The sequence below is a fragment of the Pleurodeles waltl genome, chromosome 4_1 (assembly GCF_031143425.1).
Source record: "Pleurodeles waltl isolate 20211129_DDA chromosome 4_1, aPleWal1.hap1.20221129, whole genome shotgun sequence".
Lineage (NCBI taxonomy): Eukaryota > Metazoa > Chordata > Amphibia > Caudata > Salamandridae > Pleurodeles > Pleurodeles waltl.
This window is the reverse complement of record NC_090442.1, coordinates 596138929-596165478: the sequence shown is the minus strand read 5'-3', so window position 1 is coordinate 596165478 and position 26550 is coordinate 596138929. Positions and strand designations below refer to the sequence as shown.

Genomic DNA, 26550 nt, shown 5'->3' with positions numbered 1-26550 from the left:
CTTCTTTATATATATTGCAAATGCAAGTGGAACTTCCTTAGGATAGCGGCCGAGACGGCTGGCCAAACATACATTCGCACGGAGGGTGGAGTGCTGTGCACTGGCTCTCCGTGCTCCTCACCCATCACTGGAAACTGGGTGGGATGGCTGTTTACTGGTGTTTTAGGATACCTCACAGAATGGTAGTTACATCTGCTGTGTGCTAGGGCCTCCTGTTGGATTAGCCATTCCTTGCAAAATACACAGACCGTGTCTGTCCCCTGAGTGGGCTTTGGCTTCACTCAGAGGAGTATTACTCTTTAATTCATGTTATTGGCTGTTTGGTGTATCATTCCATCTTCTGGTTGGTGCTCAAGTAATAATAACCATGGCATCCCTAACTTGAGCATAGAGTCCTCCAATCAAGGCAGTGGTGTAGATTAATAGGGAAATTACATCAGTTTCTCCTCCACTTTAGATCCCTTATTCACTGGTTGGTATATAGCCTGCACCACAACACTCTATACAACATACATGACTGTGGAAAAGCATTGGGGGCGTTAGGTCTGGAGTAGCATGGACAGAAGTCATGCACTTTTGAGAATGCATGAAATTACAGTGACACCCAGCTGTGTTGTATGCAGTCATTTAATTCATATTGACTTCATATATTTAATATTGATGAATTTCTTTATCACACAGCCCAGGATCCCAGGCCCTCTAAATTTGTTAAATTTAAACCATCTCTCATTTAAAAAAAAAATGCCATCTGGCCTCCAAAGGCTTTCAGTTGTTGCTCAGCCTTTAACCTCGGCTTTTCCAAGAGGTTCTTGAGTGACCCAAAAACTACAACAGTATGCTGAGACTAGCACCATTCTAAATGATCATGTGGCATTGTTGTTATTACACCAGTCTTCATTAGACACCATGTATCCTGCATCCATCAGGGATAAATGGAAAGGCCAAATGAACAGGTGTAATAAGTACAACAGATGCACTGAGATAGACAATTCGGTTAAATTATCTGCTCTCTGAGTCGGTCCATTTGCAGTGTCTTTTGAAAGCAGCCTAGAATCACTGTCTTTGAAGTTCACAAAGGAGGTAGTTCACCTTTTTGCCCTCATATTATCCTAGGTTATGTCTCCCTGCTCACAGCTTCTTAAACCTTGGGACAGATATCATTGAAGCTTCCTCAGAAGGTGTTTGCTCTTGGAATCAAGGAGTGTGAAACTGGAAAATCATCCGAATGGATGAAAGCCTTCACGTCCGATTTGGCTGAATCTATTCTAGGATTTCAAGGCTCCCTTCATGGTGTCAAAAGTGTCCTCACTGCTGACTCTGCTCTTTGTTAAATAATATGTCCTGTGACCAGACTTATCAGTCTTCACCTCCTAAAGTTAGAGATGATACCCAGATTTACTTTCCTGCGTGGGACGGATGGGGGAACTAGTACGATATCTCAACCTGCTTGGGAATGATTAGACAGTGGATCAGATAATGCTACCTTTTTCTCAATGCAGCTAAACCAGGGATTCTGCTAATGACCAGCCGTAATAATGATACCCATTTCTCCATATTATCACAAGTGCTAGACAAGGTTCCTAACACTGTGTTAAATGCATGGTTGATGCTAAGTTCCCATATTAACATCTGGTTAAAATAGCAGTAATTAGCATGAACCACTAACTGATCGTTCTGTGAGAGTCACTCCTGTTAATAAATTCTGACCACATGTTTGACCAAGCACGTTCCCTGTTCTGCTTAAAATAAGATTATTGAACCTTTGTGTACACGCCATTTGTAAACCCAAATCCAAACGCTTTAGCAGTAGAAAAACAAAGCAAGCAGGATGTGTCTACATATGAAAAAAAACAGTCGCATATCACCAGGCCTTAGCAGCACTTCAGTTGTTCAAGGTTGACCAAATATTTAATTCAAGGATCTAGGAGCCATTCGAACAGTGTTCTATGACCGCAGCTGGGTATACCTACAAAAATTCACCCTCCAGTCTTACCAGGTCTGAAACCTGAACTCTAGCAATTGTTTTTGGAGCAAAAGCCGTTAAATGTTGGAACATAAAACAGGGACGCAGAATTCAATAAAATATGTACTTGTCCATGGGTCAGGTTACTTCATAAATCTAATTGTCCTGTAAAAAAAAAAAAAAAATCCTCTTTGGTGCCACGTAGTGTAGAAACAAATTATGGCAGCAATTTCATTGTATAAGAGCTCTGATAACAGGCTCTCTGATTATGCAAGGGATCATATAGTAAGGTTTGAATACTAGCATTATCTTATTTTGCCACCTTTCAGAAGATCTACATACTGGGGCTGTAGGTAATTGAAAGCAATAGTTTCAGGGTTGGAATGCACTTTGGTGTCTGTGCAAAGTTAACTTGCATGTTTTAGAGGCATTCACCAGCTTTTCTCGAATCCTTTCCCATACTGAGAAAGGTTGGAAATTTACTCCTGAGAAGGGCAGAAGTATAACATTTTGCAGGTTTGGGGAAAAAGTGGTTGAAGGGAAAGTGAACTTTAAACTCCCAACATATTTTTGTGTGAACACATCTATGTTTGCTGAGGCTAAAATGCAGTTCATAAACATTTTCTAGGAGTACAAATTCCCTTTAAACTTCTGTAAATTCTTGTGAATTCATTAAAGGTAGAATTCTGCATTAATGCAAAGACGTATACTATGGGTGCACTTTTGTGATTTTCATTAAACAAATGAGCCCCAATTTACGTCTGGCATTAACCAAGGTCTTTGTTTTTTATTAAAATTCTATCTATCTGTGTGCTTCCTTGTGAGTGAAAGCATTTTGCTCTTTTACAAGAAGCATATCAGCACACAAAGTAATTTTGTTCAGTACTAGAACCTACTGTGGAAATGTGTGCTTTTTGAGACCAAAAGATATTTTAGCTTTTTTACAATGTTTGTTGTGATTGTTGGAGCCCGGCAGCTCTCACAACAGTAAAGTTTTACAAAAACCATGTCAAAACAAGACATAAAACAACAAAACAAAAGGCTGACCACCAATGTGTACCTAATGCCCTTGCTAATGCTTGTTTTTCATGATTCCCATAATCTTGTTGAAACTGGTTACACTGATTTTCCACTATGAATATTTATTGCAAGTACTAGCTTACATCAACACATTTTACTAAATGATGCTTCAAAGAAATAATACCTAAAAGTTCACAGTAGTTTGGCAAACTGTTTTTTCCTAGTTACATTTTACTTTGAAAGCAAAAAATCATCAGTCTTGATTTCAAGCTTCTCTAAATATTTGCACCTAAACAGAGGGAATTCTGGGAGCATTTTACATAGCTTCATATTGTTAAACTTTGCACATGTGTGAACACATTTTTTATGCAAGAACCACTGTCTGTAGTGCAGTCTGATCTTATATTATGTCCTTAGAGCGCGCATCCTAATAATAAAGGGTCTGCATTAATGTACCATAAATACAAGTTCGAGCAGCATTAACATATGGACACACAGTCAATGCCCTTTCCTGATCAATAATGTACAGTAAATTGTCTGCCAAAAGGTTTGTGCTGCAAGGGGTTGGGCCTACTTGTCCCAAGGACAAAATAAATATGAAAACTTGTTGTCCTTGTCCCCAAACAATATGTCCTGGGCGTTGGGCTATAAGAATTCCACACCCCTGATAAAAATATCTCCTGCATAGCTTTTGCAAACATGCACCCATGCTCGGTTTGCATAGCAAATTTCTCTAGGAGCCATTCAATGAGTGTTCTAAGACAGCAGCTCAGTGTACCTGCAAAAGCCTCACACCCCAGCCTTTCCAGTGCTGAATCCTCGACTCTAGTGATTCTTACTTTATGGGGCCAAAGCCATTAAATGTTGGGACAGAACAATATCACCGGCATAGCTTTTGCGAGCTTGTACACCTGCCCTGTTTTCCATAGCATATTTCTGAAGTCTTATTTATTTGGTATTTACTTATGCATGATTGTCATTTGTGCTAATTGTAATATGTGCTGAAGCCCCACTGCCACATTGAATGCAACCCACAGTGGGGCCTGTGGCCTGGAGGGGCACACCACGTGCACTCCTTCTTTACTGAGCATGACTACTTTCAGCTTACCCAGCTGTGGAGAGCTGACATTGGTGGTAGCAACAGATTTTAGTGCCAGTACAGGCCTATTTATGTGTTGCTTTGCTTTTTGTTTCCATTGGTCTATTGATCACTCACAACTAGTAGAAGATAGGAGATTCAGGGGCCCATTTTAGTTCAGGGACAGTCCTCGCCCCCCTTCCTGAGCCATTCTTTTCATCAGTTTCAGAGTTAATTCAGAGAGTAAGCCATTCCTTCTTTTGTCTCTTTGTTTTGAGCCTCCATTGAAAGGGAGCTCCCAGCCCAATCCCACGTTCCTGCTGACAAAGCCTGGATCCCTAATGCAGACTTTTATTGACATAGGTGAACACAGGTCATGCATGTGTGCCATGACATAGGCCTGTCTCACAGATGTTGGTCTTGTTGGACCGGGAGAGGAGCCCAAAGTTCTACCTTCATAGTGGTGGAAGGCTACTACCTTCACGAGGAGTTATGCAGCTCCAGGACAGTGGTGGTAGCATACAGTTTGGTAATCCGTAGTAGTGAGAAGGACCATTTTTACCTTGTTTCTCTGGAGTAAGGCCTACAGCCCCACTCAAATTTCTGCTGCTGTGTGCTTAACTCACCCTTGTCCTACATTAGGTACATGTGAAGTGACTTCGCGTGGCTGTATGTGTGCCTGGGAAGGTTAAAGTACAGGGGCAGAGTAGTACTGTGTTGTATATTTGGGATTAGTGCATGTGGGGAGTGTATGTATGCCTGTGAAAATACATTACATGACTGATGTAGTGCTGCACAGAGCTTGTCCAGTGAAAGCATGTGCTGGGTGTATGTGTGCGTGCATGAAGTACAATACTTGAACTTTGAAGCAGTGTGCATATGGTGAGTGAGGGTGTTCTGGTAGTGTGCTTATTTGTAAATAACATGCCCTGGTCGAAAGATAGAAAAAGCTTCAGCACTGAAGAGTGCGCACAGATTGTGTGTATTCAGTGCATGTGTATATGTAAGGGTACAATGCATAGAGGTAACAGTGCTGGACCCAAAGTGTGTTGTGAATGTACACAGAGTAAATGTGCCTGCAATGGTAATGGTACAATATTTGGAGGGCCCTGGAGTTCCGTTTTGGGAAGCCCAGGCCTGCCTGGAAGAAGAGGAGAGGAATCTTCTGCCCTCCCTCCATTCCCTCCCCACCCCCACACCACCCCAGAGTGATTTGTGTTTTGCTGCTTTCCGGTGAGTTGCTCTTTGACTCCGCGATAAATCATAAGGAAGAGCCCTAGACACTTCTCATGAAAGGAGATGGGGCTGATAAGGAAATAATAAAGACTAGGGCTGGGAGTCTGGGATTAACATTTTGATGCACATAACACTGTGGGTGACATCCATGTGTGAACTCTGATCACTCCCGTGATTTGTGTCGTGAACAGTTGTGCCTGCTGTTGCAGACATCTTTCATGAAGAAAGAAGGAAAGAAGTGCCCCCTTCAGAAAAAGCCGAACTCCAAAATAAAACTTCAATGACCCAGCCCCTAAAACATATTTGGGGCCTGGAAAAGGACTATAAAAAGGGAATATTGAGTACCCAGAAATTGGTTATCTGCCAATCAGCCAGACGGGCTGTGTGAGAAAGGAAAACTTTTCAGGACTTCTGCCTGTGACCACGACTGGGAGCCAAAGCCTGCTAGTCTCCCTTTTAGATGAGGGGACAGTACCCAGGGAAAATATCACCCCCTGCAGTGGAGACTAGCGCACCAGCACCTGCCTGCTTTCTAAGACTAGTGCTCCCTGTGCGGAAAAGGAGAGCATTGGAAGGAGCAAGGTGGGCAGCCTTACTGTGAGGACTTCCTGAGTGAGGATTTGGTTGTGCACAGATCTGGTCATCGTCTGTGTGCAGGGTGACTCCTGTATGCCAGGAGAGGGCTGCCGTAGACTAAACCGTGTGTCGAGTGCCATGCGGGTCTCGCTACACCTGTACTACCGAGCTGCAGTGATCTCCATATGCCAGAGCAGGCCATTGGCAAAGTTACCACTTTCAGAAGTGCCAAGACTTGTGACCTGCTGGATTGAGGTGCTTGTGCTGGACAAGCCTGTGCCTGTATAACCATGTACCGCAGGAGCTCCATATGCCAGAAGGGGCTGCCAGTACCAATTGCCTAAGGATTTGGACTGCCGCCCAAGGGAGAAATTGAGGCTACAATCCACAGGTTGGACACTCACTGCAAGGGAACTGCCTCCGTCTCACTGTGAAGGACTTACTGAGATGTCGTGGACTACGTTGCATCCTAGCTGGCTCTGGTTAGGAGCACCTCTACCCCATGGAGCAGAGTCCACTTACTGCATCTTCACTAGCAGGGAGCAGCTCCAATATTTGAGAGACCTCCGGCAGTGCCACTCGGGAGTGAGAGCCTATGACACAAGGTGCTGCTGCGTGGACCTCTAGCAGCCTCACATCACTGAACTGAGCAAGATTCAAGGGTGCATGTTGAAGATGCCTTCTGCATCGCTGAACTTTTCCGTGCTATGAGAGCAGGTAAGATATTAACCGGGCTAGTTGGGCCCCGTGGGACCTGCAGAGATTCTGCGACTTCGAGAGTGTATAGTATTCCATTTGAGACTTGGTTGGAGGTCAGGGATTTTCAGTCCCTTAGCAGTTGATGGTGACAGAGTGACTCGAGGAGAAGTGCTCTTCTCCAGTTAAGCAATACCTGTCTGATTTGACAGATATAGATCCAACAAAACCTGCAATGTTAGCTGATAAGTGGTTGGATAACCGAGTTCACAAACAGCTGAGACAGCATGGTTCTAAGGGGGAAAATAACTCTCTACAGACTGGTTCCAAACAGCAGGGTAAGGGTCAGTGTAATACTCTTGGGACTTGAGGAGGGCCCAGGAAACATGGGAATGGTAATGATGTGTCCAGTCTAAAGTGGTTACTTGTTTTAAGTGCAACAATAGGGGGCATTGCAGGAAAGTCTGTCAAGAGAAGGAACTTGACACAGCAATCCCTTGATAGCAAGTATGTGACGTGTGGGTAAAGGTAGTCAAGAAGGACCAGATGTCCTCAGTCCAGTAGCTATGTACATTTTGAAGAAGGACCCAGATGCCCTGGAGCACACTCACCCTAATACAATGGGTTTGTGCAGGACGTTAGTTTCAATGGAAGGAACGGGTCTGCCCTGAGGGATACTGGAGCCTTCCACACTACTGTTGAAAGGAAGCACTTTAAGCATGAGGAGATACTCCCAGGAGCCAAGGATTCAGGATTGGTAGCGAGTGGAGAAGGCATTGAGTATCCACTTGCCAGGGTTGAGATTGAGCTCAGTGGCAAAACAGCTATGCTTGATGTCAGGGTAAGGTGTTTTTTTTTTTTTTTTTTTTTTTCTTTTCTAAAACAAGGAGCTAGATTTCTCTTGGGTAATGATTTGATTGCCTCTGGTTTAGTGCCAGGACCAAAATCCTTTATTGCTTGAACAATGTCAGCTGTGTTGACCAGAGCACACGCTGAACAACCGTCCCAGAGTGAGGCTGGGATAAGCTCTGATTTGCAGGAACCAGGGCAAGGTAGTATGCAGGAAAGGGCAGACTCCAGTAAGGCAGTGGCCATGGAGGTCATTGCTTTTGCTACAGGGGAGGAGGATGAAGCCCCCGAAGTGGACTGTTTGATGGAGTCTTGAGTCGTTTCCAGAGCTACAAGAATTGTTAGCTGCCAGGGGGCCTACTATGGAAGATATCCGTGAGGCACATGGGGAGTGCCCTCTGCTTGTGGGACTTTGGAAGGAAGTCCAAGATCAGGTCAGCAAAGTAGTGCTTGGAAAACACTGTTGAATGGGAGGATGGTCTACTCCATTCCTGTGAACTGGATGGGGGACACACTGGAGGAACAAGGAAGAGACTCCCTTTAAACTTGAAAAGACTGCTTTTTGATTCAGTGATAGATCGCAGGCAAGGGCCCCTGACACATCTCCGGAACGGAGTCGGGACATATAAGGAAATCATAAAGAGTAGTAGGGGCTGGAGGTCTGGGATTAACCTTTTGATGCACATATCACTGTGGCTGACATCCAGGTAGGAACTCTGGTCACTCCTATTAATTGTGTTGTGGACTGTCCTCTTTGGAATTGTGAGAGACATCTTTTATGAAGAAAGAAGGAAAGGAGTACTCCAGACTTCAGACTTCAAAATATGCGGAATCCCAATGTAAAATGTCAAAAACCGTAACCCTAAATCACATTTGGCGTCTGTAAAAAAAGGACTATAAGAAGGGGAGATTGAGTCCTTAAAAACTGATCATCTGCCAAACAAGCAAATGGGCTGTTTGAGAAGGGGAAGCTCTGCAAGACTTCTGCCTGTGACCAGGACTGGGGGCCAAGGCCTGCAAGGCTACATGCTGGGTAAGGGGACATCACCCAGGGAAACCAAGACCACCTGCCTGGAGCACAACTGCCTGTCTGCTTGCTAAGATCTTTGTTTCTTGTGAGGAAGTGGAGTGCGTTGGAGGGACTCCCTTTGCAAGGTGTGAGGATTTGGCTGTGTACAGATCGGGCCATCGCCCATGTGCAGGATTGTTATTGGTGACCCCTAAATGCCAGGAGAGGTCCATCATAGACTGAGCCATGTGTTGAGCACTGCCCGGGTCTTGTTATGCCCACACCACTGCCCGGCAGTGACCCTGTATGCCAGAGGCGGTCCCTGGTAAAGTTACCACTTCCAGGAGTGCCAAGACTTAGGATTGTCTGGGCCAGGCCGTCTGTGCTTGACAAGCCTGCGCCCCTCTCACCTCGTACCGCGGCAGCTCTGTATGCCAGGAGAGGCTGCCGGCACCAGCTTTGCCAAAGGATTCAGGCCACTGCCCAAAAGAGAGATTGAGGCTAGGATATGTGGGTTGAATTAGCACTGCAAGGGAACTGCCTTTGACTCACGATGGAGAATTGACTAAGAAGCCATCTCACCCTCGCTGGCTCCATTCGGGAGCCGAAGAAAGGATTGCTCCTACTGAGCAAAGTAAACGCTGCATCTTCGAGAACATGGACCTACTCAGACTTCTGTGAGACCTCCTGCAGCGCCACTTAGGAGATGGAGCCTGCACTGCCACGTGCAGCGAGCAGCCTGACTTCTCTAAACTGAACAGGACTTATCGGTGTGTGTTGAAGGTGCCCACTGCATTGCCGAACTTTTCCATGCTGCAAAACCGGGTAATATATGTACTGGGCCAGTTAGGTTCTGGGGGAGTCACTGCTAACAGTGCTGCAGCACCATAGTCCCTTTTGACTACATTCTAGAATCAAAGGGAGAACTCTTGAGTACGTTCTAATAGTCTGAATTCCCTGATGTGGCCACTAGTGATCGAATAATAATGCTAAACATGTTACATGGAGGAGGGTGGGACAGGGATGCACCTGACAACTACAAAGCCCCTACCTTAAGGGGAATTGTGTTTGCATCTAAATGAAGTACTTTGTTGCATGTGTAGAGTTTGAAATAAAATACTACTTTTTTTTATAAACTTATTTGGCTGGACATTGATTTATTGTTCGTACTGTTTGTAGTTTGAGTTCTGAGTATTGTTCACTGATCTGAATCTACATCCCCCCTGAGAAAGCATGGACTGCTCAACCACAGCTACCACTGAGAGTCAAGTGAAGAAGGCCCAGTTGAGCAGGATCCATAGTATGTGGGGCCTGGGATATTAGGAGTAAAAGGCCTCAACCACCACGGTTGGGCCCAGTACCTTCTGCGTTCCCCGTGGACCTCTGAAACAGGTTCTGACACTGAATAATAATTTATTAAGTATCAAGATACTTTCGTTTCTACCCCCACACCACCTCCTAGAGTAAGACTTAGACTGCATGACTTCACCACCTTTACGATTATGTGCTTTAACGGGGAACTTGGTGCTTAGTTTTGAGTTCTATGGTAATGTGCAACCCCAGGACACCAATGGTAAAAGGATCTTATTGTTACTGTTTAAGCCCAAGAACTCATGATTACTCTAGGAGTGACTAAAAAGTTCTTACAGTCAGTGTGTTATAGCCTGCATTATAGAACAACTTGGATCACTCTCTCTGATCCAACTAAGTTATTGACAGTTACAAACTGGCCTTGAAAATCTTTCTGTTCTGATATACCTTTGCCTACTATTATAATGCAGCAGAACTAATTCCTTTCAAGAGGAGCCCACCTCCCTAATTGTAACTTAGCTAGGCTTGTGTTTGCACTTAAAGGTTCTCTAGGCCCAGTCTAAAGATAAACTGCATCTGAGTGCTCTTAAAAGCATGCCGAGTGCTAGAAGGGAAGTGCTCCACCCCAGTCTGCACCACCAAAGAATAGAACAAAAAAAGCATGCTGTTGAAACTGCAACACTGTATGCTGGATTAAACAAAACTCCCAAATAATGTATTTTATAAATTATTTTATGTGATGGAGCTTTGTAAAATAGCTAAATTGGCATATTCAGCTAGTTTGAAATAAGATTTCCTGATTGGGGATTATCAGGAAGGTAGCTTTTCATACCCTCCTCATCTTAGTACGTGTCTTTGGTTGTCACAGCAAAAGGGAGTATATGCATAGGTCAACTTGTGGAGCCACAAGCGTAGCATGACATCTCTGGCAAAAACTCTGGCCTCCCATCTGAAAGAAAAATAAATAAAAATAAGTTCCCTTTTGGGTCAAGATACAAATCTATACGACAGTCTGACCAAGTAACTTGAGAACCGAGTGTTTAATCGTTGTACTCTTTAATGCATTTGACTTGTTTGTCTATTCACCAGATGGTGCTTGGATGCAGGATACCATACAGTTTAGGTTTTGTCAGTTTTATATAGTCCTTATTTCGATAAATCTCCATAGCCAAAAGGATTATGGTTGCGTAGACCGCTGTGCAGTTTAATAGTTTCCCTTTTGCTATGACTCCATTGTCTCTCCTCTGTGAAGATTGCTTTCGGGACATAGACTTCGACACTCACTTGACTAGTGTAAAAGGCCATTTATTAGGACAGGACTGCTCATCATAATATAATATCAACATAAGCTGGAACTTTAAATTAACAACCTTTCATCCTCACCCTTTGGAACTTCCCCCGTCTTCCATTCTCACTTCATTCCCCCACTTTTGCCTCCATTCACCCAGCCTCCAATTCCATTCTCCCACCTGTCCCCCTTTTCCTTTCATCTCATGTCTGAATCAGGCATCCCCCACTCTGTCATCCTTCACCTGCTTCTTTTCCCGCCTGGAAGGGTGGCCTGGCCCGCATCTGACGCTCCACCCTCCCCCATCTACCACCTGCATCTAGCAACCTGCCCTAAAACTGGCATACGCCCCCACCTCTCCCCCCACATTACCCCCTCACACCCTCCTATACACAAATGTCCCCCTTGCTTCCTCCATGCAGGGCGGGTGGGTGTCCAACCTCAGCGCGACTGGCTGGCGCAGAAAAGGCCAGTCCCACCCTCAGGTCCCCTCTATATACCCCACCCACTTAGACCCTCCCCGCTTAACACCTGCCCTATCCCTGTCTGCAGAACTACAACCAGCGGTAGATCATTCTCGCACCTCGCCACCAAAACATGGAACACTCTTCCCACCCACCTGCGCCAAACCTTCTCAAGGCCTGGCTGTTCGAGCAGTAGCAGCACCTCCTCTTCTCCCCCCCCCCCCCCCTTCCTCCCCTCCTCCTCAGCACCTTAAGACCCTCACAGGCGAGTAGTGCGCTTTACAAATTCCTGATTGATTGATTGATCCCCTTCATGGCTGTCTCTTTCCGGCCTGAATGCTCCTGTGGAGACACTAGACTGCGTCTGCTCTCCACGGGGCCCTACATCGGGACTTAGACTTCAACACTCAGTTGACTAGTGTAAAAGGCCTTTTTATTGGGACAGGATTGCTCATCATAATATAACATCAACATAAACTGGAACTTAAAATGAACAAGTTTTCATCCTCACCCCTTGGCACTCTTCCCATCTTCCATTCTCACTTCTGACTCTAACTCTCCACCCTCCCCCATCTCAGCCACCCAGCACAAACCCCTTAGGCAGTTTGTTGCCCCACCAGTGAACCCAGTGCAACACACCGTAGCCCTTAAGCAGGCTCACTACGCACCAGTTTCCTCCCCCTCACCCCCCACAAATTTGTCAATAAAAAACACAGCTCCAACATGTAATGTGCATTCCCTATCTCCAACAAATGCACTCTGTCATCTCTGACGAGCACCTGTTCTCCTTCCTTAATCCCTTTGTGCGTCAGCACCTTAATGTCATGCACCCAACAGAAAACCCTCATAGCCCAATTGCGCTTCCTCCGAACCCTTGCAATAACCCCATGTTTCATTGCCCTTCTCCATTTCCTCCTGGGCACAAACTCTGTTCATACCAGGCCGGCTCCATGTATATCGCACCTCAGCAATGCCAGATCCCACTGCATGTGTTGCAGTAGGGTGAGCCCTGATAGCTGGACCAGATCATTTTCCCCAAAGTGCAATACGAATACATCAGGACAACCTTATGTCGGCATGACCGATGTTGTAAAAGGAAGCAGATTGCCCCTCTTCATTCCACTCTTTCCCCACCACAACACTTCGTGCCAGTTACTTGGGAGTACCAGAGAACGTCCATAAACTTGCTTTTCTGCATATTTAACTGCCAAGTGAATAAACAAATGCCCGACCAGCCATGTGACCACTTTCGCTAAACCTGTAAGAAAACACAAATTTCAGTATGTGACCATATCCTCCCTCTTCCCCCAAACTAGTCCCGCCCTTAAAGAAACCCACCCCTCTTTGCTCATCTACTCTGCACCCCTGGAAGACTTCCCACATCAGGCCCTCACATATCGCTCACAACACTTGGATCGCCACCTCCCAGTAAGCCTGATTTGGTCCCAGTACCAACCCAACTGGGCTGCTTCCGTTGCCGCACCAATCCTGAATGAATGGTTACCAAAATTACCCGGCTGTCGTCCAAGCCACCCAAGGCCATTCTCAAAACAACTGAAATGGCGTAAGTTTCTTGCCACTCCTGTGACAAAAAAACACTTACCCCTACACTCCCGCCCCCCCCCCCCTTTTTCCACCCCATGCTTCCTGAAACTGTTCTGTTCCAACACTGGACATGCTTCTACATCACCCCCTCGGTCCAAACATACCCATTTACCCCAACCCAGTTTATCTGTTTTGGACCGTCTCAGCCAGATGCCCAAAAGCTCACCCTGCCGGCGCACCTCCCCCTCTTTCACACCACAATCTTTCGCCACGCCCAACAATTCAGACACCCGGAAGGCCCCAAAAAACATCCACACCACGAACAAGCAAAAAAGCTCCACCTCGTGTGCATCCACACAACAAACTGGCAGTACATGCAATGCTTCCAGAAGCAAATCAAACGTAATGGCTCACCGCACTACACTGCTTGACCTCAATCTTTTCTTCCCCCAGATCCCAGCCAAAGAACAGCTTCCCATAGAATGCCACTCCTACCAACTTGCCACCAATCATGGCTGGCAATAAGCCTTTCTTAATCAGAAAAAGTAAGAAAACGCAACAATCTAGACTCCAGCGCTCCCTGCTCCTGCCTCCAAAACTGCACTATGATAACCTCAAAATCCTGAAACTCTAACCATGCTAGACGATAACTCTTCCAAGTGGATTCCGCTAGTGACATCTCCACCAGTCTCATGACCATCACGCCCCACACTTCCAAATTTCTGCCGGGACCGCCGTCTTGTGCTCTTCTGCGCCTGGTGCCAAGTTGCAGAAACGCTGCCATTGCGAACAAGACAGGGAATCTGCGATAGAATGGTTGACCCCCGGAATATGCACAGCATTAAATACTATGTTCAAAGTCAAGCAGTGAAGCATAACCCTCATCAGTAGTCACAATAAACCTGAGATCCCTTACCCTCTGTCTGTTCACCAGGTCAACCACTGTCAAGCTCGTCCCCCCACACTGACAATGCCACTAGCAGTGGAAAAAATTCTAGGAACGCAATGCTCCTGCCCTGTTTCGACCATTGCTCAAGCCACGCCTCCACGCACCACCACCTATCCCAAAAAGGTCAGAACCAGAGGCCCCTGACGCGTCCGAACAAATCTGCACCTGCCATACAGTGTCTTCCTCCTGAAAGGACATGGAAACCCCATTGAATTGTGTCAAAAGTTCCCAGGCCTTAATGTCTTCCCTCAGACCTACTGTCAGCCAAATCCTGTGATGAGGAAGTGATGCACCTGATAGCGCCAGACCCATGCGCCTACAGAACATCCTACCTCTCCGGACCACTCTGCATGCAAAGTTGAGGAAACCCAGCAGTTGTGCCACACGCAGTTCGATCTTTTGTCTCAGCCTAATCTGCCACAAAAACTAAAAAATTTCTTCAACCTTCTCTTTCAGCAGATGCGCCATAAAGGCCACTCTGTCTGCCCAAAAAAGTCAGCACACAGCTTGGCCTTCCGTTTTTTCTGGAGCCAGAGGCACCCCTAACTCCTGCGCCAACAGTTCAAAACACTGCAATGCCCTACCACACGACCCAGATCTTGGCTTAACCACAAAAAGAAAATCATCCAAGTAGTGTGATACTGTCCGATGCCCTCTCACCTGAATAAAAACCCACTGCAGGAAGGTACTAAAAACCTCGAACAATGCACAGGAAATTGCGCACCCCATTGGCAATACTCTGTCAACCGTAAATGCCCCCAGCCATTTGCATCCCCAGCAAAGAGAAATCCTCAGGGTGGATAGGTGACAGCCGGAAAGCTGCCTTGATGTTGCACTTAGCCAACTCTGCACCCCTGCCACACCCCCAGATGAGCCGAATGGCGTCATCTACTGAGGCGTACACTACCCGTGTATCCTCTGGTGCGATTAAGTCATTCGCTGATGCCCCTTCCGGCCATGGCAAATGGTGTATAAGTCAGAACTCACCTTTGCTCTTTTTGGAGACTACACCCAAGGGTGAAATCATCAGGTCTTCCATAGGCCACTCGTAAAAGGGGCCCGCAATTCTGCCCTCTGCCACTTTACTCAATCAATCAAAAAAATGTATAAAGCGCACTACTCAACCATGAGGGTCTCAAGGCGCTTGTGGGGGGGGCAGGAGGGTCCCTGTTCGAACAGCCATGTTTTGAGGTTCTTTCTGAAGAGCAGGAGGTCTTTGGTTTTGAGTGTGCTGGTTGGGAGGGAGTTCCAGGTTTTGGGGGCGAGGTAGGAGAAGGACCTGCCTCGTGTGGTGGTGCGTTGGATGCTGGGGACTGTAGCTAGGGCGAGGTCGGCTGATTGGAAGTTGCGTGTGGGAGTGTCGAAGTTCACTCTTTCGTTGAGGTAGGTTGGGCCGGTGTTGTGGAGGGATTTGTGTGTGTGGATGAGGATCTTGAATGTGATTCTCTTGTCTATGGGGAGCCAGTGAAGGGATTTGAGGTGTGGTGAGATTCGTTCGTGAGGGGGGCAGGGGGAGTTGGGGGGGGTCCAAGGACGAGATGTTCAGCTGTGTTCTGGATTCTCTGGAGTTTGCGCTTGAGTGTGGTGCCGGCGTAGAGGGCGTTACCGTAGTCTAGTCTGCTGCTGATGAGTGCATGGGTGACTGTCTTCCTGGTCCCAGGGGGAATCCATTTGAAGGATTTTTGTTTAGAGTGCGGAGTGCGAGGAAGCAGGAGGAGGTACAAGCATTGATTTGCTGTGTCATGGAGAGGGAGGGGTCCAGGATGATGCCGAGGTTGCGTGCGTGGTTTGCGGGGGTGGGTGCGGGTCCTAGGGCGGTGGGCCACCAGGAGTCGTCCCATATGGTTTTGTTGGAGCCGAAGATGATGATCCCAGTTTTGTTGGAGTCAAGCTTGAGGTGGTTAGTTGTCATCCAGATGGCGGTGTCGGAGAGCAGCGTTAGGGTGTGGTCGTGCACAGCGGGCGCGCCAAAGGCAAATGCGCCAAGACTGCGCCAAGGTTTCCATAAGTGGGTGGGGGGAGTGGCAGCTGGGAAAGGAAAGGAAAGGAACAGTGAGGTGGAGGGGGGAGGCGGGAGGGGACGCAGCGGCTAGGGAAGCTGAGGAGGAACAAAGGGAACGGAACGGTAAGGAGGTGGTGCTGGGTGGCGGAACGGGGAGCGACCTGCCTGCTAATGCAGGGTCAAGGGTTGCTCCTCGTTGCCGCGGCTTCCATAAATGGGGGGAGGGGAGAGAGTGGCAGCTGGGAGGAGAGAGGGTTGGACAAATGGGAAGGCTGGGGGGAAGGGGACGCAGCGGCTGGGGGAGCTGAGGAGGAACAAAGGGAACGGTGAGGTGGAGGGGGAGGCGGGAGTGGCTGTAGGGGACGCAGCGGCTGGGGAAGCTGAGGAGGAACAAAGGGAACAGAACGGTGAGGTGGAGGGGGGAGGCGGGAAGGGCCGCAGGGGATGCAGCAGCTGGGGAAGCTGAGGAGGAAGAAAGGGAATGGAACGGTGAGGTGGAGGGGGGAGGCGGGAGGGGCCGCTGGGGAAACTGAAGCGGAACAAAGGGAATGGAAAGGTGAGGTGGAGGTGGGAGGGGCCGCAGGGGACACAGCGGCTGGGGAAGCTGAGGAGGAACGGAACGGTGAGGAGGTGGCGCTGGGCGGCGTAGCGGGGAGCAACCTGCCTGCTAAAGCACCACATCAGGCATGTCTTTACCCGACCGCAAATTGTCAGCTCATCTCCTGGCTCGTGGCCCTTGGTATCCTACCCTGAAACCTTCCTTGAAACCCCATTCCAATTTTCGTGCCATGTCTGTATCTGGGTACATGCGCAACCAGGGCAGTAACCTGGCCAACTTAATTAGAGTTGTCGCCTTTCGGCCCAGGAGCGCCCTGCCCCTGGTAGATCTCCACTGTTCCACCGGACTAGCAAGTAGAAAACATTGCATAACTGGTTGTCTCCCCCCACATTTGGAACACTCATGTTTAAAGTTGCTGGGGTGTCTAGAGCAAACCCCCCTGTTAAAATTCCAAAACATGTTCCTGAGCTAGGCACTGGGGGCCGTTGAGCAGTACCTGGCCATCCTTGAGCGGGACGCTGCTGAAAAGGCTTATAGACCACCGGGACCTTGTCCACCGCTTGGTCTTTGCTGCCTACCTGTACCGGGCATGCTGTGGATTGAGTCCTCCCCCACTCCAATAGATTTATATTGAGCTGTACTGGCTTTGCCCTTACTGGTCACCCCATGGGGACCACCATTCACCCTTACCTTGAACACCTTATTCTTGAGTTCTCGTTTCTCGCATTGGCTTGTGCCCGCGACCCTTCTTGCGTGACCTTTAATGCGCTCATGCACCAGTCTTCGAGGCCTGCAAAACAGTAAGAGAAGAGAGGGTTGTGCCGCTCCTGCGCCCCTTCCCCCTCCCCGCTCACCTTCTCATGATACTCCCCATCTTCCCATTCCTACAATCTTCTTCATAATCCAGCTCCACCACATCCTCTTCTTCCATACCCTACTCGTCCTCTGCACCCAGGGCATCCACCACTTCTCACTCTTCTTCCATGCTGTGTCCCTCATGGCCTATGCCATGAATCTGTTTTGTGCTCTCCTGCGGCGCAGAGAAGGCCGCCAAAGAACCCTTTAGTGCTTCTGACCAACGTCCTGGGGCCGTGTTGCGCCCCGTTGGTTTCGCCACCTTCCCGTCAGCCTCTGATGCTGGCTTTGACTCACCACGCCGCACCTGGCTGTGTGAGACATGTGCACCCATCACGCTGCCTGACCCACCAGCTGCACCAGCCTCCTGTTCCTTGCCCTACTCTCCATAAGGAACCCACATCAAACTACCATGCCCTAAACCACGCCCTTTGCTGTTCTGCACGCTACTCCCCACTGACTTTCCTTTTTGCCTGTCTAGTTCTCCCTTCTGCCTCCTCCCTCTTTGCATAACAGGGCCCACCTTTTCTCTGTTTCAGCCATCAGCTGCCTCTGCTCTTGAATCCTGGCTTCTATATCCACTGCTGACCAGTCAGTGGGGGGATGTTGCTGAGTCTCCCCTCCCCTCACCCTGCACCTGTCCCCTCATCCCTGCCTTGACCCCAGCTGCCCCATTCTATTCGCCCCTCCATTCCACCAAATTGGCCCCCAGGGGCCCAACCACCAGAGCCTGCGCCTTTTTCCCCTTTCCCTTGCCCTCAGCCTGACCATGGGACTTGCCTCTTCCCTTCACCATGGCTTTCATACCAGCCATAGAAAGGTCCATGCTCTGCTCCTGTCCTTTGGGGTCCCCTGGCCTCAGCGATGAACTCTGCTCCCCAGGCCCGGCTGTAAGGCCCAGCCTAGGGGGCCCCCTCACTGCCTCAAAATCAAGCTCCCCTCGCGCCTCTGCCCTTGTGCTGTGCAACAGGGTTTGGACGTGCTGCGTCCCGCCGTCCAACTTCTTCTTTGCACCTCTCAACGGTGAGCGGCAGGCTGCAACCGCTGCCGCCACACTGAGTGCCTCTGCATGCGTGGTGCATGCTATGACCACCCAAGCCTGTTTGAGCACGCCAGCTCGAGTAGGTCAGCGCAGCCGGCTTTGCCTATAACTCAAAGCGTGGCCCGCACCGCATCGGAGCCCGTGGCAATCGCTGTGCCACGTACTAACCCTCACCTGGACTTCGTTCCCTAAAACACCTTTTTAACCTGGGACTGCCAACCTCAGCGCAGCGTGACAGGCTGGCACAGAAGAGGCCGGTTGCGCTCCCAGCTACCCTCCACGCTTAACACCTGCCCTATCCCCTTTATGGCCGTCTCTTTCCGGCCCTAATTCTCCCGTGGAGAAACTAGACTGCGTCTGCTCTCCACAAGGCCCTACATTCTCGATATAACACAAGTACTTTCTGTGATTCATTTGTAGAGTGGAATATCCTCTAGTATTCAGTTAATTCCTACGTCCTGCCATAGCCTTACGTCAACTGCAGTATCTCTGTGTCCATCTACTAACTTTCATGCTGCACTTCCAAAGCAGAGGAACAATGAGGGAGTGACAAGGTAAAGATCTGCATGCTCTTTCCTTGTTTCCTTGCCAGCCTTATGCCAGCCCTGATGCTCCTTGTTTTGACTTTGTTTTATCTTGCGCTACTTACTCCATGAGGCATTTAACACCAACAGGGCATTCTGAACCCAGAGGGAATAATTATCCTTCCTTCTACATATCATGTGAACCCAAGTGACAACCCCAGTATTGTATATGATACCAATTACAACTCCTTGGAGAGGATGTGAGACAGGGTCGGACTGGGACAGAAAGTAAGTCTGGGCTCCAAAGTAAATGTTGCCCCTGTTAGTGAATAAAATAGCTAAAAAGGTGACCCACATTTGCAAATCGCAGTAGTCTTGAACTTGTAGAGGTTAGCAGTATAGGTGTTTTGCAAGGTAGCAACTACTGCATACGTTTGTGCTTGCTGCAGGAAAGTTATGTGGCAATATTCGGGAAAGGAACAGTACACGTGGACCACCAGACCATAAAACAGGATCACAAACACCCACAAAAAACAGGCCCAAACTCTGACCAGCCAATCATGCACTGCCTGATTACCCTATAGGATAGCCCAACACCGATGACAGGTTGGCAAGGACTTTTAAAAACAAAAAGGAGAGGTGTATATATTTCGAACATTGCTGTTCTTTTGTTGTATGCTTCTTGTCAAGAAACAATATTAGGTCAAACATGCATTACACACTCTCTTGAACCATTTACAGATGAGATCCAAATTGTGCATTTCTATGAAGAAGTATCCCACATTTTACTCAGAAGTTCTAAGCGTAAGCTCTGATGCGAGACTGCATGTTCCTTGTCCATGGAGCCCCTCCGGACAGCCTTTCAGCTGTTAGCACAAGAGAAAAAGTAATTTTACTGCAGACGTTTCCTAGACACTCCTAAAAAGCTTTGAATCAACCTCCACGTGTATAACACAGATATGATGATTGTGAACAGAGTAGTCTTGTAGTGAACCAGTAATTTAGGCAAAGCGAAAGGCTACAGTCTTGATGTGAGCTGTCAATGAGCTTCTGCAAGGCCCAGACGGCCACTAATAATAGTCAAAATTAATCTACAGTTCAAGTTAGAATTAACTATCTGTACCTCTTGCTTGTCTGGCTTGTTGCAGGATTGGTTGGGCTTAAATGTTAGCTACACAAAGGTCTCTGTGACTAAAAAATTTAAATTCTTTGAGAAGAATTACAAATTCTACTGACAGTTCAACTAAATCGAGCCCGCTGTTAGTCTCTCTGTGGATACAGGATCTCTTCTGCCCCTTAGCAGAAAGGCTTCTCAGGGCAAGTTCTTCACAGTGATGGTGCCATCTTCAAACGGGTAAGCACTTTTCCACTCCACAGCACCCTAAATGCTTGGGGCTGTTAGTCTAGCTGGCACGCTGCTGTCAAGAACTAGTTCCAAACATTCCTGTTACTCCAAAGCTGGACACTGGGGCTTTTGGTTCAGCAGATTATGGGAGCCAAAGGTTCAGTACCGAGCTCAAGACAAGTCTGTACTCAAAGGTTTTCTGGCAGACAGTCAGAAATTCTTCAGTGCAACTGTCCAAGAGGTTTTCTTTTCTTCTACCTCACCAAGCACGATATCTTCCCTCAGTGACTCAAGAAGAAATTATAAAGGCTAAAATAATTTGTACTGCGGGGTGATCGCTTAGCAGGTCCTAATTAAATTCACTGCTTTCCACATCCATATTTTCCCAGTTAATGCCCATATAAATTCTCAGAATGTAGCATCCAATCTATCCTAGACTTCAGTCACACAACTGAGACAAGGTTCCACCATCTTTAATGTATCACTTTCTTCTGCTACCAACAAACTAATGCCCCTCCCATTTCAGACCCCTGTACTTTTCAAGGAACATCACCAACCCCATTAAGTCTTCACCTCTGCCTTTACCAAGAACACTGAAAGGAGAAGGGTCTTTACAGGTTTTATTCAGGTGTAACTGTGCCTCTTCCTGGCCCGGTGTCAACTTCTTCACACTATCCTGTGGAGTAGCTGTTGCAGAGTAGAAGAGAGAGTAGACGAGCAAGATTACCAACCAAAAGCTAGAAATCAAAGGCTGCAAAACATCTTACAAAATAAATGTTCCTAAAGCAGACTTGAGCAGACAAATGTGGAATTGGTTAATTTGCCATACGCCACTGCTTCCCAGATGTATTCTTGACATGCTTACAGGGAACCTATGAAGAGGCAGCTAACTTCACACAAGAGGCTGGCCCTAATCAGGTGGGTTGTAGCCACAGCAGAGGGCAACATACTACCTTAACACTGTATGTTATGTACAATAAAGTTGTAAGTGCAAACAGAAGTCATAGAGTGAAAAGTTTTACAGAACACTTTCCTGTCTTTCTTGCAAAATCTACTGGGTGAACATGCTAAACAGATAGTTTCATCACAACTATATGGCCACTAGAATGCAAATTAATGAATTTGTTATCTTTTCCAATGTAATGAGTTGAGCTTTTTAAAATTACAAGTTTTCCTGTAGGTTTTGCATTGATTTACAATAGATTTGTGACCGAAAGATGTCTTCTACTAACTTGTATTATTGAGTTTTATTTTTCAATACTGGTAAAATAAGTTTTATACACATTCTCATGTTTGGATATTTTAAATTATATTTTCAATTTCTGTTTGCTTTCAGGACAATGTCTTTAAGTAACTCTTGGATGCTTCCGAAGACAGTACTACGACTCAACATTATTTTCCCAAAAGTACAAGACTATTTTTTTTCTGCTGTACCTTTTTACAGTCAAAGAAATGTTGCAGGTGCCTTGACAAAGTATACCGTCCGATATTTAAATACAAGTGGCATGATGGCTTCGAGTTCCATCAAAACTCCCAGTGTTAAGAGGCTCTCTATAGAAGGAAACATTGCAGTGGGCAAGTCAACATTTTTAACTACATTAGCTAAAGCATTCCCAGGTTGGCATATGGTTACAGAACCAGTGAAAAAATGGCAACACATTCAAGGTTCTGGTGCTTGTTCCAAGAATACAAATTTACTCCAACTGATGTATCAAGATCCTTCCAGATGGTCTTATACTTTCCAGACATTTTCCTGCATGGGCCGATTAAAGGCTCAGTTGGAACCATGTTCTGAGCAAGTAATGAAAATAGAAAATCCAGTACAGATATTTGAGAGGTCTGTGTACAGTGATAGGTACGTGTTTGCTAAAAATCTATTTGATCTTGGACATATGAGCGAGATAGAATGGACCATATATCAAGACTGGCATTCTTTTCTTCTCCAACAATTCAAGGATCAAGTAGCTCTGAATGGAATTCTGTATCTTCAAGCAACACCAGAGAAATGTTTTGAAAGACTGAGGCAAAGAGGCAGATCAGAAGAGGAACAAGTTGAACTAGGATATTTAAAGGATTTGCATGTCCAACATGAACATTGGCTCACAGAAAAATGTACTAAAGTTCATTTTGAGAACATAAAAAATGTTCCTGTTTTGGTTTTGGATGCAAATAAGGATTTTAAAGACAACCCAGAGGAAGAGGAAATCCTTACAGATAAGGTCAAAACATTCTTAGCGAACCTATGAAAATGATTGAGCGAATAACGTCAGATACATGCTAAACTGTTCACTTTTTTTATTTATGCTACTAAAAATGTATGTCATTTTAACACAAGCATGTTTTTATGTCTATTACTTTGGTGCAGGATCCGGTTACTCTGCATCCTCTAACTTTGTTTAAAAAATGTCACATGAATAATATACCAGTTTTAAAATGGACGAGGAAGTGGCAAATCCTGTGGGATTTTATGTGTGTTCTACTGTCTTGTGTTCTTCTTCATGTCTGGTTTATGGTATGTTTCTTCATGCATTGCCTCCAGAAAGATTCACGTTAAGATATACCCACAAAATCTGGCTAATATGATGTACAGTGTGAAACAGGTGAACTTTTTCAGAGTATTCCTAAACTAGCACCCTCCTATCCATGATGCACACTGAGCAACATGAGGTGGCAAACAAGGCTGATCACATTCCATAGGTGTGTAGGTGCGCAGCTAGACCATTTTCACAGGAGAACCGAAATGTTGCCAAGAACTTTCCTACAATATCAGCCTTAGTGATGCCCTCTAGCAGGAAATAGCTTCTAATAATTTTAAAGTAAGACTTTCAGCATAGTGGTTCAGGAATTAAATATTCATGAGCAATTGTATGTGCCAGAAACCTATGACACTGAGACATGTTGTTTATAATTTTCCCTCCAGTATTGGAACAGAATACAAACAAAACTCACTGGACTATTATCTGAATATATTAAGCAGTTTGCTTTTGGTCTGTCCCTCCTCAGCAAGTACTGATGCCCAGAAGAAGTCACCCTTCTTAATAACAATGTCTTCATCTGAAACTTGTAATATATCTTCTTTTTCCTTTTTGACATCCTCCTTCACTAGAACAGATTTTCTTCTTTGCCTTGCCGGTCTGAAAAGTGTTGTATTTCAGCATAGTATATTTATTTACTTCTCTGTATGACAGAATCCCTCTAAGCTTGTTTGGCAAGCTCCAAATTGTTCAAAATGTTTCTCTTAGCAAATTGATAAGTACCAGAAAGCCGTAAGTCAGCTTAGATAGGTGCAGGTTATGAGTTAAAGATGGTATCCTGATACCTTTTCATTAGGCATTCTAAGATCTTTTTAGGAAATATTTTAAAAACATTAACTCTCTCAATTACAAATTCATCAATCTCCAAATACTTATTACTAAAAGAATTCTTTGATTCTTCTTTCCCATCTCAGTTTATCACTAGATCCTTTTCAGTGAGGGCCTTCCAGTTTGAAAGAGTCTTTGGAGTTATGTAGATCCGGTGCCAATATTCTCTGTTTCTACAACATTCCAAAGGTGTGGTATTCCCTAGTGCGTTTTGTTTGCTTGACTGATTCAATGTGCTATGTCAGACCTTCACTTTCCTCTGATTCGAGTTTGGCAACACTTTGAGTGCTACAGTTGTTTCTCAAAATTAGTCATCACCTTTTTCTGGAGAATTACCATCACAGACTGATAAGTGCAGAATGTGTCATCTTCTACAACCAGAAATTCTGTTTAAAATATGCTTTGTTAGCTAATCCTGTTCAATAGCTAGATGTCTCATTGCAAAAGGAGATATTAGCAAGGCCTAAATCCAGCAGCATATTAAAGTATTAGCAATCATGTATGGATCTAGAAAGGTTGTCAAATGTAGTATCTTCAAATCTAATAGATAAGAACATCCTTATTAAGGCCATAGAATGATGCTAGGATCCGTGGACCATTCATAATTTCTAATGCTGCTATTACTCCTCTATCTGACAGAATAACAGAATCTTTTACAGTGAATCACAGATCTTGTGGTCATTGAATGCCCCTGTTTTATACACTTTTGTTACATATGTTGAACTTACCAAGCCAAGTATCCTTTTTGCTATCCAGTGGAGAGCACTGAATACAAGAGGAGTAATTTACAGGTGCAGGGGATGCAGATGACTGCCATGTACAAAACTGTTGTGTTATTTAAGCCCTTAGCTTTGTGAAAGTATGGATTTATCCTCATGCTTGTCAGAATGTTCAGTACAAGTCTCCGCACATTAGTTTTCCAGTGTCGCTGTTTGCACCAAACGGCTCAGCTAGCCTGATTATCTTCATAGCCGTTATCCCGCTGACTTAGATGATCACTATGCAATCACACGTGCCAGCTGAAATGGGACCCTAGCTCTGGTTCTGCTCCTGCCATTACAAATAACAGTTTTTAACCTGCGTTTAGTATTCTGAATATTGGTGATCACCTTAAATATAATGGTGTCATCTTGTTAGACTGAAAGAAATTTGCATTTTCAGAAATATAGATGAAACCAACTTGAAATTATTGCTTTCCCTCCCTTACTGTCATTGTTCAGTTCCAGTATTTGTATGTACTTGCTGCTCTTATAATGCATGTAAGCTTCATGCTGCTAAATGTTAGCATGCTATCGTTTAGTGCAGTGTTCCCCAACCCCCGGGCCGCGGACCAGTGCCGGTCCGTGGATCAATCGGCATCGGGCCGCCCCACTGTGGCGGGCGGTAAATGTTTGATAATTTTTCCGTGGCCCGCTTGTCACACAATGGGACAAGCGGGCCACGGAAAAATGATCAAACATTTACTTGTCCGCGGCGATAAAAAGGTTGGACAACACTGGTTTAGTGCAAGGATGGTATTACTTTTTTCCCCGTAATCCTATTGTGATATTGTATGTACTGTTACAAATGACTCCTTAAGAATTTGGAGTTAGTACAGAAGTGTAAGTAGAGAATTGTAAGGATGTTGATGTGTTTTCTAAATAGTTTTTATTTAATATTTCTCCTTTATTTGTTATATATTTAAAGAGTTGTAGATGTTAATGCACTCCTTATCTTTAATGTGGTTTGTATGGTGTTATAAGTTTCACAATCAAGATTTTTGCTTCATACCTGTTATGCTTTTGGATTTATGTTTTAATAAGAAAGCCATGTGAATCATTCCCATTCGCATCATAAGAGAAATGTACAGATTTCACAAATTATTCCAGATGTTATCTTTCAACCTGCTTTGTATGTCACATAGTGTACTTTCGTGAATAAATGTGCTGACATTCCTTACTTCTAACGCTTTAGTGGATTCTTTATTCCCTGTTGAAAATACATTGTGGATAAATGTATTGCCCACATCTGAGTTTGGAAATGGGAAGGGTTTGCAAGAGATGTTGTGGAATAGATGAAGTAGCAAGTGATGAGTACTTCGCAAAATAAAAGCTTTCAAAGTAATTGTATGACAGTGTAAAAGATACACATATGAAATCATATCCCCTGCAGTAAAGCACTGAAGTAAATATCTCCGACAAAACTATTTCTGAAGGTAAGACATGCTACAATTGCTTTTACCCATGGAAAAAAAACATTCAAAAGCCAATTTTGACCAAAAGGACTTTCTATGAATTTGTTTCTGCAAAAATGGTAAAAGCCATTCATTTTGAAAATGTTTTTCTATGAAAACACCTTTAACCGTCCAGTGTACACAAGGAACTATCACATACACCCCAAACAAATATTTAATGGCATACATAATTTACAATTTATGTGCCACAAAGCATATAGATAGTTTTTGAAAGTTGTGTATGTACACCCACATCAGATGATAACAACGCAGAGGCGACAAGGTATAATAAAATTCTCTCTGGACCAGCGGTTCTTCACCATTTGACTTCTGAGGAGCACCACTAAATCACTAATGGAAGCCATATATTATTTTGTCTTTTTTTGTTCCTAATTCATGCTTTCTTTTTGTCATTGCATACCAGTGCTTCAATTGTGGCCACCAATTGTCCACAGTAGATTACGTTTGCTGTACCGATCCTACTACTGCAAATCAAGCTAAGGATACCAAATTAACGTTTAGCCTCCCAGTTCAAATTCTTTTACATTTACAGCAGGTTTTAACATTTTCTGTTTTACATTTTGCTTTATACTACTACTACTAATAATAATAATATGATTATATATACTTTATTAATCTGCTAATAATATTTAATTTATTAAACT

General features: G+C 45.4%; 1 protein-coding gene across 2 annotated transcripts in view; it reads left to right on the top strand.

The window, feature by feature from the left end:
* LOC138287951 (deoxyguanosine kinase, mitochondrial-like) overlaps positions 1-25611 on the top strand; it is a 65926-nt gene extending 40315 nt beyond the window's left edge. For both annotated transcript variants that reach the window (XM_069228990.1, XM_069228989.1), the window contains one exon: positions 21648-25611. In XM_069228990.1, the coding sequence (XP_069085091.1) occupies positions 21652-22557 (906 nt within the window). In that variant the 5' untranslated portion in view covers positions 21648-21651 and the 3' untranslated portion in view covers positions 22558-25611. The remainder of the gene's footprint in view (positions 1-21647) is intronic.
* The last annotated feature ends 939 nt before the right edge of the window (positions 25612-26550 follow it).